This window comes from Engraulis encrasicolus, chromosome 5, assembly GCF_034702125.1.
Source record: "Engraulis encrasicolus isolate BLACKSEA-1 chromosome 5, IST_EnEncr_1.0, whole genome shotgun sequence".
NCBI lineage: Eukaryota > Metazoa > Chordata > Actinopteri > Clupeiformes > Engraulidae > Engraulis > Engraulis encrasicolus.
The window spans coordinates 27,308,733-27,323,972 of NC_085861.1; the positions used below are offsets into that span (position 1 = coordinate 27,308,733).

Here is a 15,240-nt window from a genome sequence, read left to right on the forward strand (position 1 = left end):
CTCTCCTTCTCCACCTTCATCCCTTGCTTACATCCAGCCTCTCCCTCTTCCACTCAGCGGCATCCACGAGAACATGAACTGGCTAGTGTATGACCCCTGCTCCACTTCTGCTGAGCGACACCCACGGCTTCTCCCCTCGCCACCGTCCTCCTGCCCTGAGGCATCCTAGAGCACACGGACTCAGTGGTGTATTCCATTGCTCCACATCCGCTGAGAGACAGAGACGCCAATGCCTACGACTTCCCCCTTTTTCCTCCGCCCCTGATAAACCCAGCCTTCTCCTACTCCGCCCTGAGACTGAGACATGCTAGAGAACATGAACTCGCCAGAGTATGTCCCACTGCTCCACCTCCGCTGAGAGAGACCCACGGCTTCCCCTCCTCCTCCTCCACCCTCGGGGTCCCTGCTACTCCCTAGCCACCGTCCTCTGCCCTGAGACATCCTAGACTCTAGGACCTAGAGCACATGGACTGGATGCTCTAGCTAGCACATGGACATGGACTAGCGCACACGGACTTGCTAGTGTATGTCCTCCGACTCCACCTCCGGCTCCAGAGGCTACCCTGCTACCCTGCTCCAAACATCCCAGCCCATAGGTGCCGGAAAGGGGAACGCAGTGTTGCATTTGCATCCCCACTTTTGGGCTCCCTAAAGGGAGGCTTTTTCAACTTTTACTGCAGACAAATGAGAGGAGTGCAGAAGCAGTGACATTTTTAAGAAATAAAGAATCAAGAAAAACAATGCACCACCACATTAAAACTCGTTCCGGTGCCCTTGTCCCAGCCACCCTCTTTCCTCTCCTGCACTCCTCCACTCACACACTGGCGGGAAGCAGAGAAGCTGCCTCAGGGGTCCATGTGCTACCACCCGTTCATCTGTGTGGAAGACGCCGCTCCCTCCAAGTGCACGTGCTTACCGTCGCATGCCTCAGCCCCTTTTTCTGGACGTGCGTATCGTCGCAAGCAACCCTCCACCCATCTGTGGGGCGGGGAAAACTCCAGCGATGGGCAACCTGTATTCATTGGTTTTCCAATCCAGTGCCACGTGTCTGCCAAACGACCTGGTTTTAGCTGTCCAATTCAACCAATCAATCACCTGCTTAAATTGGACAGGTAATCAGTGACACAGAATCGGAATCAGTGACACAGGATGGTAAAAACAAATGAATCCAGTTTGCTCGTCTCTGGGAATCACCAGTACATGTGCCCACCAGTACATGTGGCCACTCCAGTGACTGTATGGGCCGGTCTTTCTGGATTCTGGTTCTATGGAGTGGCATCAATGGTCCCTGTAACCTCCTTCATTACTGATGCACCCACATTGGGCTCTAGTGCTGCCCTGTCCTCCATCTGAACAGAACAATTCTGCCATGTGTGTGTGTGTGTGTGTGTGTGTGTGTGTGTGTGTGTGTGTGTGTGTGTGTGTGTGTGTGTGTGTGTGTGTGTGTGCGCGCGTGTGTGCATGCGCGTGTGTTCTCAATGTTTCTGCCCACCGCTGCTAGAGATGAGATATGTCGGTGACGTAGGTGGCCGTCTGACTGCCTGACCCGTGGAGCGATTCATGCATTGCTTGATGGACTGAGGAGCGTCAGGCCTTCTGTTTCAGCTTCTCTTGCAAAGCATGCTGGGAATGCTCCAGCCCAAAGCTGCACGCAGCTGGTGTGTGCCATGGCCATTTCTGAACTTCATTTGCAGACTCTTCACTCCAAAACACCTGACAGAGCCATGTCTTGTTTTTTTTGTACTGTCTTTTTTGTTTTTTTCTCTTGAGAAATATTTGGAATTGTTGCTTTTAAGTTTGTTTGACTTTTTTGTATTGTTGTAAAATATCATGAAAGCGTTTGTGCCATAAATGTAGACATTTTTTGTACTCAAAAGCCATGCCATGCCACTGAGGATGTACAGAAAGGTGCTTTCATTCTTTGCATATCTTCATCCTTGATGTAATGACTGCCTTCAGGTGTGTGTGTGTGCGTGTGCGTGTGCGTGTGCGTGTGCGTGTGCGTGTGCGTGTGTGTGTGTGTGTGTGTGTGTGTGTGTGTGTGTGTGTGTGTGTGTGTGTGTGTGTGTGTGTGCGTGCGTGCGTGCGTGCGTGCGTGCGTGCGTGCGTGCGTGCGTGCGTGCGTGCGTGCGTGCGTGCGTGCGTGCGTGCGTGCGTGCGTGCGTGCGTGCGTGCGTGCGTGCGTGCGTGTGCGTGTGCACATATCTGGGTATGCTTGTGTGTTAATGCATGACTGTAAATTTGTGCCAACGTGATGTGTTTTATCTTGGATGTACAGAGCTGTTACAGATTTCCAGTTGATTTCGCTTTCTTTAGATGTTTAGGCATCTTTGCGTGTAATGGCAAGCCTTTTACTCTGGGAAACATGGACACTTTTTATAAAGAGGAAAAAAAGCAATTTATAGTTTTATTTTTTATCAAATAAAGGGAAACGTCCCTTCTGATGTGTGCGCTGTTACTTTTCTGTCCTGTTATCACTAATCAGTCTCAGCATGTTACAGCCCGTATAACATGCTTATGCCCCGCAAAAGGCGAAGTGCAGGAAATTCTTACACATGAGCCGTAGATAACTGATGGAACTGCTCCGTCATACTGTGCCCAGTCAAACTAGTTGGTATAAATGGGGCAATGCTTTTCTGTACTTTCCCAAAAAGGAGGAAGCCACCTATTTAGCTACAAAGACATAACACGGGTGTCAATTTCCAGCCCATGTTTATAAGGCTTTGACAAGAGTTTAAAGATAATGGCCGCGTTCATGATGGCCCAGTGCTGTTTTGCTGGGCAGCGCGCATGCACGCTCTTTTGCTTCTTTGCTTGTTTTACTATGCGCGCTGCCCAGCAAAAGCAGCACTGCCCCATCACGAACGCGGCCATTGACTGGTCGCTCTGCAGGACACTTAACAATTATGTACATTCTCGGAATGTCAGGAAAGATCATCATTTAAGTGCTTAACTGGAATGCAAGTGTACACAGTACACACCACACCAAGTTTGCATGGCAAAGCCCTACCAGGAGTACATTAAGGACAAAGGCCATAACACTTGAAATTGAATTGCTTAATTGCCAATTTGTGCTTCGAATGTAGTGTGTGTGTTCTAAGCTTGCAAGGTTCGAATGTGCTGTTGTGAACTGGTGCAGTGTGAAAGTGTGCTTCACGTAGATGTCCAACACTATTGGACATCACCAGTAACATGTAATGTGTGGGGTAAATAAATGATACACAAGCTAGTACACATGAGTAAAATATATTACACGCAGACAGGATAGTACACACATAAGTAGGGTTAGTTTAGTTATGGGTATCAATCCTGCTTGTGTTTGTCTTCCAGCCTGAGTGAGCCTCCCACCCACCCACTAGTGCTGGCTTTCAACTTCCTTCAGCTGTTTGCCTTTAGGTCTCTCTCTTCTTCCATCCCCCTCCTCTAAAGGTATCCCACACAGTGCTGTGAAAACCTGCATTCCGACCACTAAAACCCCCTAACCTAACCCTAATACCCCGTCAACTCTGAACACAGGTTTTTAATTTCTGAACCCGATATTGACAACCACCCATCCTCACACACACACACACACACACACAAACACACACACACACACGCACACCAACTTTCTCTCCCGTTTCACTATTCATGTGCAGGGCTCTTCGTGCTGCGTTTTGGGCCCCTGTGAAGGTATCCCATCCGCCCTGTTGTTGTTGACATGTGGCAGCAGCAGAATGTGATCAGCCTGCCTGCCTGCCTGCCTGCCTCTCTCTACCTCCCTCCTCCTCCCCCCTCCTAACCTCCAGGTCATGGTGCGTGGTGAACTCGTTTGGCTGGTTTAGGCTGAAGACGAGAAATTAAATCCCACTGTTTTCACGGCAAGTGAAAGGTGCTCGCTTGCCAAGGAGAATATTTTAAAAGAATAGGGGTAAACATTGGAAGAAGAAAAAATATGATGTTTAAGGTGTCCTTTTTAAAACTTGTCCTGTTCTACATGTTTGAAGCAGTGGTGCTGGATCGCTCATTCGCTCAGTCTGCCAGAGCAACCTGTCAAAATGATGAGAGAAGAAATGTGGTTTTGTGTGATAGGAAAGCTGCTCTACTGTGAAAGTGCCGGTGATGAATGGATGCAGACACTTTGACTGTGCCTTGCTGTCATCTTTGTTTTTTACTTTTTTCTTTTCTCTTTCTTTTCTTTTTTAACAGATGCAGCATTTTGTCTTCAACAAAAAGTCGAGCGTTGACTGTCACACAAACATTTGCGATTTAACAGTAACCCAACACCGCTGAGCTCAGGTCATTTTGGGATTAGCAGAAGTGCAGTGACGTGATTGATGGGCTAACTTCTTGTCTCTTTTGTCCTGTGTAGAAAGCACATTGTTCCAGTCTGGAATCCAGACTGTGAGAAACTGACCAGCAGGAGGAGACAGAGTTCAGTTTATCCTCAATGACAGGGGTGATGACCTCAATACTGTAGTAAAACCAGACACTGTATCTTTGCTCCTTCATGAAGTATGCCCTGCATAAAGTTAGCAAAATGTAACATATAATTAAATTCTCCAATTAATATTTATTATTGAGCAGCTTGAAAGAGCAGATGTTTTTTTTTCCTCAGTAAGATACAGAGACACCTTTCCTACTGCCTTCTAAACAAGGATGTGCCTTGTAGCAGTTTTGCAAGTTGGTGCTTGTTCTGGGAGAGGGTGCTCATGTAGGCTATTTCTACCATGGAACACCCATATGTGTAAACAAATGCTCTGGTTTTCTACACTAAGCATGCAGTGTTTCCAGTTGAACAACACTGTCTACAAACTATACACTCATATGCAATGATGCCACACCTTAGTAAGATTTAATAATTACGGATCATTGTGTGCATGGATTATTAGGTGCATTTGTAGACAAATAGTTGAATGCTGAGAAAGTGCCTGTCCGTCTAGTAGTAGGCCTACATGAAAAAAAAGTAATTTCTGTTGTCGGGTCAGTCAAATTTGTTTGCATTGCACATTACAACAAAGGCTCTCAAAGTTAGGTTATTACATAAAACAAATCATACATTACCGGTAATTCATTCATTTCAGACACATTTTTTTCTTTGAAATGTAATTCATTATGGCCATGGTGCATGTAGGCTACGTAGGCCAATACTCTGCCACATGGCTGCATTGTTAGATGTGCCGTTAATGCGTCCAGTAATCAGCTTTGCTCAGCAGAATCCCTGAACATTCCTGGAGGTCAGGACTATAGTTTATTTAGTTTTAGTTTAGTTTATTTAGTTTAGTTCAGCAGGGACCATGCACAATAGACATTGTTTACAGGAGTAAAAAGATGGCTTGTGTCAGATTATAGCTATAGGGAGACCGGGGCTGGTTCGATCAGGGGCAGGTATGATCATTGTTGATTGTCACTACACCAAGAAGTGCTGAGAGATAATTTCAACACCAAAATGATGTCCATTTGGACTAGAATAAGTCAACCTACATTGGAGTTCTCAAAGTCATTAACCCTTGAGGTGAGAGAAACTTTTCAGTTTTGGGGTGTCATTCCGTGGATTTTACACATTCCACTCAACACATCCCAGAAAAGTGACAGTTAAAGATAAAAAGATGAAACACATTTTGATTGACTGTTAAGGGACTCAGCTATAGAGATCATCAGATGATTGATTCAAGCAGGGTAACAGCTTTTGTGAAAAAATCTGTGCCTCAAATGGCCGGGGCAGGTTCGATCAATGGATTCCATTGACTTCCATTATGGCACTACAATGGGGGTCTATGTAATTTTTCAGAAACATGAAAGGAATATGGAATTGAACTGAAAATAGCCAAAGTAGGTTAAATGTTGAATGTGACATGTTGCTTGACCTTTTTTGCCAGTAATATGTTCAACAGCTTTGGTTTTTAACAAGTTTAGTGATATTTCTATGATTATTTAATCATTAGCCAATTAAACATTTCTATCTTTGCATTCAAGCTGCTCTTTATAAGAAACCATGGTAAAAAGACATGCCTTTATTAATTTATCAAGCTATCTGTTTGCTATTTCACATTATAATTTAGACAGCAGCTGGGAACAGCTGCAGGGAACAGCAAGCCTATCTCCCAACCGGCTTGCGCATTCGGCACTTCACTCAACACTGTTGTCACCCCAGCAACCAACGCACCCGAGCACAACTGCATTGGAAGGGGGTTGTGTTCAGATGACTTTGTCATGGGCCCGGTCTAAGCCGAGCTGGATGTTGTGCAAGGAGTCTGGAGGTCGGTGTGCTGTAGGAAGGCCGATCTGCCGCTGTCACTGACGTTGAGACTATACAGGGCTGAGGTGTGCTGTCACTAGCCTCCAGGTCGTTCACCCCGCGCGCGGCGTCACCAAGGGGGTGTTAAGGCCACTCGCCCTGGATAAACACAGCGTACGCTGATAGTGCCATGCACACACTGGCTCTGCACTGGCATGGCCCTCTCAAAGTCCACCCTTTATTAAAAAACTACCCCATATACCAACCAACCTAGCTGTCATACTGGCATGGGCACCATGCTGTCATGTCTGACACATATCGCCAGACAGTGATTCAACCTGATTTAGTCATCATAGAGGACAAGTTAATGTCATATGGATAAAAATGTCAATCATGATATACAAAACCCTTTCAAAATGTACAGTAGACAAGTTCATAACTATTGTGAGTTATCTTTTTTTTTTACCTTTTTCTCATTACATTACATTACATCTAACCTAATAATATTTTCTCACTGTAAATAACTTTTGTTTTGTGACATCCATTTGATTAGACCTCATGAATCCAAGTACAAATAGTCAAGGTGAGAGTGTGAATATGAGGGGGTGCTTTTTTGATAATCTTGGCTATGGTTGATTGTTCTTCAAATGTGGGCAATTCTTTATTTGCCCTCTGAAAGGCCTTTAGATTCAGTGGTAATGCTATCTATGTATGTGTTATTTGTGTGTGTGTGTGTGTGTGTGTGTGTGTGTGTGTGTGTGTGTGTGTGTGCGTGTGCGTGCGTGCGTGCGTGCGTGCGTGCGTGCGTGCGTGCGTGCGTGCGTGCGTGCGTGCGTGCGTGCGTGCGTGTGTGTGTGTGTGTGTTTAGAAAGTTCAGGTTTTTTAAAAAGAAAGTTGCAAAGACCATATCTATAGTACAAAAATAAAGTTTATTCCAAACATTTTGGATTTTTTAGGACTCTCACATATTTACAAGGTTGACAGACAAATATTTATGCTCCACTGTCATCAAAGTCTTTTCAGCGGGTAAATGTCCCGACTTTGACAATCCCAAAACAGTAAGGAACTTACACATGTAACTTTTCCTGAGAAATTGCTGTATGTCTGTTGTCTGTAAACAAGTCTAAAATGTGCTGTATTCATGCACTAGCTGGGTTATGCTGTGTTTACATTCTATACCGCCACACCTAGCATCCATATGTGTTTACTTATTACATACAGTATAGCTATGGTGATGACAGTGCTTTGTGTTCAGTTTTGTGTCTCGGAAAATCGAGACAATATTTGCTTAAATGCACTGAAGAAAAGAAATGAAAATAAAACAAAACACAAAAAGAAACAAACAACTCCAGTCAAGGCCCTCACTAAAAATGTGGGGTTCTAAATGATGGTCCAAATAACAAAACAAAAAAAAAGTTTGGACAAGCATTAATATCGGAATCGAATATTGGACTGACAAGTTAACACTAACAGTGTCTTTAAGGGGCCTTGTATCAGTACTGGGCCCTTGGCATCGGCCCTCTTCATCCTTCTTCGACCGCCAGTTCATCCTCCTTCCTCATCATCGGTTTCAGTTCATCATCCTCTCCTCACTACCTGCTATTCATATCAGCCGTGACTTTATAGGGCCCTCTCTCAGTATTGGGCCCTTGGCATCGGCCCCCGTCAACATCTCTCCTCCACACACTGCCTGTGTCCTCTAGATTCTAGTTCACCATCCTGGCCTGCCTCCACTCCACTACTTGCTGAAGAGCATCTCTGCCAGCAGTTCCAGCAGGTCTGCTTGGCCGATGAGCGGCCGGAAGAAGAGCTCGGTGATGAGGCTGGGGGTGATGGCGTTGAGGGAGGAGGCGGTGAGCAGGATGCGGGCGAAGCGGCCCCGGTCGTCGGGGTGAAGGGGCAGGAGCACCTCCCTCAGTGCGTGCTGAGCCTGCTGCTGCAGCTCCTCAATGAACAACACAGCTTTCAGCTCCGGGACATCTGAAGGAGGGAGAAAGAGGAGAGGAGAGGAGAGATCAGAGGTTAGTCTCATTGTTCACTTGCATTTCTTTTGTGCATTTCTGTGTACAAGTTCCATGTATAAAAGTGGTATGTGTCATGCATTGTGTTTAGGCGTGCTTATAACATTTCTGTTATGTGAGTTCTATTCTAGTGATGAAATGAGACAAGATTTTTGTAAGTAGCCTAAGTGAGGAGAGGAGAGGAGAGGGTACACCACCTACCAGGATTGAACATCATCGTGCCCTTCAGGTAGGCATACTCCTTGGGACTCAGGTCCAGGCTCCAGAACTTCTTCAGGCAGGACATGAGCGTGTTGACCCCAGCCATGGTGGGCTGCTCCCGCAGCGCGTCCATGTCCTCGTGGCGGTTGAGCAGGATGCGCTTCAGCATGCTGGCTGCCGGGGTGTCCGTGACCTGGAAGCACACCCTCTCCTGGGCCAGGCCGAGGATGAAGAGCGGCGCCCAGCAGCTCTGCAGGAGCGCCAGCTGGTCCTTCGCCGGCAGCTGATGGAAAGCCGGCAAGCTCTTCATGAAGTTGATGGTTTTGACCAGCACGTCGGAGGCCGTTTTGCAGGTCTCGCCGGGGGTTTTCAGGCACACCGTCCTCCGCATCTCGCAGGTGCACCTGTGCGGCGCCAACGTGTAGTTGAGGTTGTTGACGTTGTGGACGGCCTTACTCTCCGGCCTGCAGAGAATGTTGTAAAGAATAGCGTTTGGTTGCCTGTTGTCCTCAATGCAATTGCAGTCGTAATCCATCTTGTCACGGTGAAACGTAGCAGCAGCAAGTCTGCAGGCAAATATCTAGTAAATAGCGTGTGTGTGTGTGTGCCACTGGCCGTTAGGGTCAGTGGGGAATTGGACTCTTTTGTTGGCCTGGTTGCTGCTGTGCAGTGCACCTGCTGCTGACTAACTGCCGTTTTCCAAGTCTCCAGTGCCTTTTATAGTGTACAGGCAATGAACCTTGGCCATGAATCGCACTCTCAGAAAAACAAGCGGCTGTTTAACCATTGATTCGGGGCCTGGGGGTAGATAAGGGTTTCTCAATGAAAGTCAATTGCCAGATGGCTCGGGCCAGCTCTCTGGGACGAAGATTGAGGTTAGTGCTATCTCTTCCTCCAATTCTCCCCCAGGCGGTACCAAGCTACCAAGGACTGTCACTACAATTAAGATGATATTATGACGAGGTTATATAGACAGCTCACACCTTAGGGCTGGCGGGATCCCAAAGCAAACGTGTCCGGGGTCAATGAACTCCTTATCATGCCTTAGAGATGGTACCGGTTAGCACTGAGCAGAAATAATCAGTGGCTGGGCTTTTTGTCCAGGGTTTGATGTTTTAACTGTAGAATAGATTAAAATTGAATGGAATAGACTAGAATAGAATGGAAAGTATACAATTAATGCCATTTGGACCTGCACAGTTAATAGGAAAACAATAACAAAAATGAAATCTATAGGCCCTGCCGTGGTCTAATGGTGGGGCACTGGGTTACGCCGGCGACCCCGGTTCCATTCCGGCCAAGGTCATTTGCCAATACTTCCCTGTCTCTCTCTCCCCACTCTCGTCTCTCCTCCACTATCCTGTTAGAAATAAAGGCAAAAAGCCCTAATAAACGTATATGTAAATGAAATTTAATATACAAACACTGGACAATATTGCAAATGCTACAATATGTATGCCACATGATATACCACCCTTAGTGATCAACTGGGTATTCATTTTTATTTAAATTTAAATTTAAATTTAAATTGGGTTCCCATTACATTACATTTTATGTACTGAGTGAGGGGGATTTTCAGATGAGCTTTAGGGTGGGGGCCCCTAGCCTGTGTGTTAATCCGGTCCTGTGATTATACCGATAGGGACATATTGTATTGTATGCAAGCGAAGGGGAATAGAGTTTTGACCATTCTGCCAAAAGAGCACTGGCGAGCTCACAGACTGATGTTGGTCGATACAACCTGGCTCTCAATCTCTGCTTTAATTCATTCCAAAGGTGTTCTATCGGATTCAGGTTAGGACTCTGTGCAGGCCAGTCAAGTTCATACATACCATACTCTGTCATCCTTTATGGACCTTGCTTTGTGCACTGGTGCACAGACATGTTGGAAGAAGGGGCCCGTTCCAAACTGTGTCCACAAGGTTGGGACCATGGAATTGTCCAAAATGTTTTGGTATCCAGAAGCATTCAAACTTCAGGTTCCTTTCATTGGAATTAAGGGGCCAAACCCAACTCTTGAAAAACAACCCCACATCATTATTCCTCCTCCACCACATTTCTCACTTGGCGCAATGCAGTTCAGAATGTACCGTTCTCCTGGCAACCTCCAAACCCACAAACCCAAATTTGAAAAGTTGCAGAATTGTGACAGACTGGAATGCAATGTTGAAAATGGTTTATCTCGTTTTGAACAGAGTTGGTAAACATGTTAACCTTAGCTCGTAAATATGACACTGTCTATGTAAATGTGTCATGAAATTTGGCTTCCAAGGGCCCCACAGCAACCTGTAGAATAGGGCCCCCAGGCAATCTTAATAGCCTCCATCAGATTTCCAGATGGAAAGGCGTGTATCATCACACAAGAGAACACGTCTCCATTGCTCTAGAGTCCAGTGGTGGCATGATTTAAACCACTGCATCCGACGCTTTGTATTGCACTTGGTGATGTATGGCTTTGATGTAGATGCTCGGCCATGGAAAACCATTCCATGAAGCTCTCTGTGTACTGTACTTGGGCTAATCTGAAGGTCACATGAAGTTTGAAGCTCTTTGGCAATGGACTGTGCAGAAAGTCGACCACCTCTTTGGGCCAACTATGCTCCTCAGCATTCGCTGACCCCTCTCTGTCAGTTTACGTGGCCCGCTACTTCTATGGCTGAGTTGCTGTTGTTCCCACACTCTTCCATTTTATTATAATCAAGCTGACTGTTGAATGTGGACAATGATGGATTCATGGATGGATGTATACAGTGGCACATATTCCAAATGACTTGGTTTTTCCTGTCCGATTTAGCCAGGTGATTGGCTGGTTGAACGATCACCTGGTTGAACTGGACAAGTAAAACAAGGTGATTTGGAATATGTGGCCCTATAATAACTAATGAATCCATTTTGCCCATCACTGAATGTGACATTTCATGACTGGATTTGTCGCACAGGTGGAATTTGACAGTTTCACGCTGGAGTTCACTGACCTCCTGAGAGTTCACAAATGTTTGTAAGAACAGTCTGCATGCCTATGTGCTTTACTTTATACAAAATATATACCAAATGTGTGTGTAGAGCATAGGTGTCCGCTTCCCACAGTGGAAGGCAGTGTGATGGTGTGAGTAGTATCAGTTGTGGGTGCAATGAGCCTGTCTCATTGATGTAGCGGTCAGAGCCACAGTTTGGCACCCCAGAATGCTATGGGTGCAAGTCCCGGCAGAGCAACTCTGCCACACAAACACAGAGCACGGTCATAGACAGAGATGTTTTCATGTGGTCATGCTTGTATTGCATTGATTGGTGGAGTATTAAATAACTTGTTTTTGCATGTTTACGATATGGTGTGTAAGGCGCCCTGGTTTCTTATCTCCCCGGTACCAAGCGCAGAGGCTGCGGCGCGATAAGCAAATGATTTTATTAGCCATGGGAATTTGCAGGTAGCCGGGCTGTATGCCATCTTTATTTACACAGTCTCATTAAAGCAACAATAGACATGTTCATTGTTTTCTATTTTTACCATTTTAGTATTTTTGTTTACAAACGATTTAAAATAGAAATATATGGGACATTTACATACAATTTATGACATAATGTGTACAAAAAACGATATGCAGTATTCTCTTTTTTCCATCACAACTACATGGTCAATAAACGCTTAACAATTAAATTAGGACTAATAGAGTTAATGTAGTCGTCTCATAATGAGCATGTCTGCCCCAGTCCAAAATAGTGTAGGTCTTCTTTCACACCTATGCTACTTTGAGGGAAAAGACGTTTATTTCCAGTTCTTCACAACCAAATGGTCAATACCAAATTGGGACTAAAAGTTCATTTGGTCGTTAATGTTTAAGATATAGCATGTCTGTTCCAGTCTTGGGTCTTGAGGATAGTTCGAGTCAGATAGTCAGATAGTCCAGGGGTTAGATGTGAATGTCGGTACCATCTGCAGGGTTGCCAGATGAGGTGATTTCCAGCCCAAAAAATGCTTAAAACTCGTCTGGAAGCACAAAATCATGCCCAATTTGAACTAATTTCTATTGATTATGGCCATAAATTGGCAGAAAAACTTAACCAAATGCATGTCCTACCCGCAGATGGCCATCCTAAGCAGCCCAATTGGGCGGAACAACGCCCAATCTGGCAACACTGACCACCTGTACTACTCTGAGTAAGACATTACCACGTCAGCAGCATCACAAGGATGGACAGGATATTACAACATACAAAGCCCAAATGACTAATAATGGAAATAACACCAAGGGCCAGATGCTGTTCAAGGGCACTGTTGAAATGTTCAAAGGGTGCAACAGCTCAACAGCCCAATATCTGACATGTTAATGAATAGCAAAATAAATGTTAAAGAATTGGTAACGGAATTGTTAAAGACACGTAACTCAAATCGTGCACATTTACAGTTACATGACAAGGCATAGGCTAGTACATATTATTATTACGCAGCAAAGAGAGATATCCTCCGCGCTCCTGCACTTCACAATCTGGTGCGTCTCGGGAAAGGACTTGGTAAATGCAGGGGAAGAAAGGAGTCACCGGAGCATCTTCAGATGTGGAAAATAACTTGTTTTATTGGGCAAGCGCCAAGACTAAACGCTTGCCCAATAAAACAAGTTATTTTCCACATCTGAAGATGCTCCGGTGACTCCTTTCTTCCCCTACATATTATTATTAATTTGTGTCTGCGTACATCAGTTTTTGTCAATGTGCACTGTTGTAGACCAGAGCTGCTCAGGTTACTCAATGAACCAAGTTGGGACACAATAAAAAGAATACAAGGCATATAGGTTAGTGGTTCCCAAACTTTTTCTGCCGGGATCCCCTTTTGTTATTAAGAATATTTTCGCGACCCCCAACCCCCTAACATGTCAATATCGCTAAATTCGAATTCGATATCAACAGGAAAAGTAAACAAAAAAATGTATTGGCCTTATAAGTGAGTAAGTTTCTAACAACTGTATGAAGTTACAGTAGCCTATGTTAACTATTAACCTGTGATTTCCACTTTTTTATAAAAAGGCCATTCTGTCTGTGACCCCCCTGCAGCCTATCTCTGTGAGCAGTACCCCCCTATCCGTATCCTGACCCCCAGTTTGGGAACCACTTATAGGCAATCATGAAATGATGTAAATCATTAAATGATGAAAAGCATTTTACCTAGAAAACACAGGGAGTGCGTGGGGTTTCCTTGCTTGAGTCATAGCCTTTAGTTTCCTGTCCAGATTGCTAGTAGATGGGGTTGCTGGGAGATCAAGGTCATCTGGTCATAAATTAACAGTCAATCTTAAGGCATGGGGAGTGGAATAAAACCTTAGGCCTACTTTAACCACTGTGGAGAGAGGAAATCAATATATTAGTCAGGCTCATAATCATTAGGTGCCATTTGTTTTTCAAAATATAGGCCTACCATAAAAATGCATCTTTTAAGCAATGGAAAAAGTCACACTAGCCACATTTAATTTGATTATATGTATACATCTCTTAAATATGCATCATGTAAACAGTCAAATAATCTCCTTAAATATAATCAGCTTACATATATAAATTGATTATATTGCGTTAATATAAACTGATTAAGGCCCTGCCGGCTGGCGGCTAACTGGTCTCATAGGACTCAATATTAACTGCTAGCTTGGAGGTAAAATGTGCACTGCCATACCCAGAGAACGGTTGAAAGTATAGAAGAACGGTAAAACCCTATTATTTAACTCCAGGGAAGGTGTAAAATAAGCTTATTTCCAAAAATGGGACAGTATCACTTTAAGTGTATGGATAATTTCAATTCAGATATAATTTGTGGAATGAGGAGAAAAGTGCAACCCTGCTCCTAACACAAAAAAAAGAAAACATGATTTAATATTAATCAGTTGGTCAAACCATCATCAGAGTTGATCATAGTTGACACATAAACATAAACAAGCGATATAAATGACTAATGGGGAAGTCAGGAAGCGGGGTGGCAAAAATTAGTGTTGTAATAGTCAGGTGAGGTGGACTGTGGGTGACAAGGCAATAGAGTTCTTCAGCGTTGACGTCAACTTGTATGCGGCGTTTGGACTTCCGGTTCTATGGCGATTTTTTTACATTGCAACACGCCATAGAGATTCAGGTTTGGCAAAAATATAAGTTGCACGCCAACAACGAACATTAGCGTGTCCCCGCATCCCTTTCTCATTAGTGGAACGGATCGTATCATCATGTTGGTGTATTCACATGTTAAATCATGACGATTATAATTCAATATTGCTAACCCCTTTCTGATCATTAAAACTTCCGAACTACATACTTTCCTTTGGTTGCCATGGGTACAACCTTCCGCACGTACATGACGTTAGATACAGGCGCCGCTTCTGTAGTCGCCAAAAGTTTCCGGGTTTAGCATATGGACGCAACATCGTATTTATGTCGAAGTTTGACACAAAATGATCAACCATGTCATACCTACAGCCTATTTTTAACACCCTCGACAGTTTGCGGGGGTTCGCTAAGCGCCTGCTTGCACTCGGAGCTTATTTGAAACTGGCCCCTATTCATTCCCAATGGAGGCCGGAAGCCGATACGAACCAGGAAGTCCTTAAATGCTAACATGAAAGACTACAATCTACTACATGCTTCCGCGTTACTGAAGAACTCTATAGTGCGCGTGACGCTCGTGCGTGTTGGGGAGGGGGGGTGCAGAATTGCGTTGTCATTACATTGTATGTATTGGGTAAAGGGCCCTTTCAGATGACTTTGCCTTGTGCCCAGTCAAAGCTGTTTACGTCCCTGGGTGTGTGTGTGTGTGTGTGTGTGTGTGTGTGT

General features: G+C 44.7%; 1 protein-coding gene across 1 annotated transcript; it reads right to left on the reverse strand.

The window, feature by feature from the left end:
- Positions 1-7,127: 7,127 nt before the first annotated feature.
- Positions 7,128-9,119, reverse strand: nr0b2a (nuclear receptor subfamily 0, group B, member 2a). The gene is made up of 2 exons (XM_063198119.1): positions 8,440-9,119; positions 7,128-8,197 (listed from the first exon to the last, which is right to left on the reverse strand). Exons 1-2 carry the CDS (start codon positions 8,972-8,974, stop codon positions 7,956-7,958), a joined length of 777 nt encoding a protein of 258 aa, XP_063054189.1. The 5' UTR covers positions 8,975-9,119; the 3' UTR covers positions 7,128-7,955.
- Positions 9,120-15,240: the final 6,121 nt, after the last annotated feature.

Excerpts from the sequence above, each read along its gene's own strand:
- nr0b2a (XM_063198119.1), bottom strand. The coding sequence starts at position 8,974 with ATGGATTACGACTGCAATTGCATTGAGGACAACAGGCAACCAAACGCT. Across the intron at positions 8,198-8,439 it reads CACGATGATGTTCAATCCTG|ATGTCCCGGAGCTGAAAGCT; the intron begins GTAGGTGGTGTA and ends TCCCTCCTTCAG.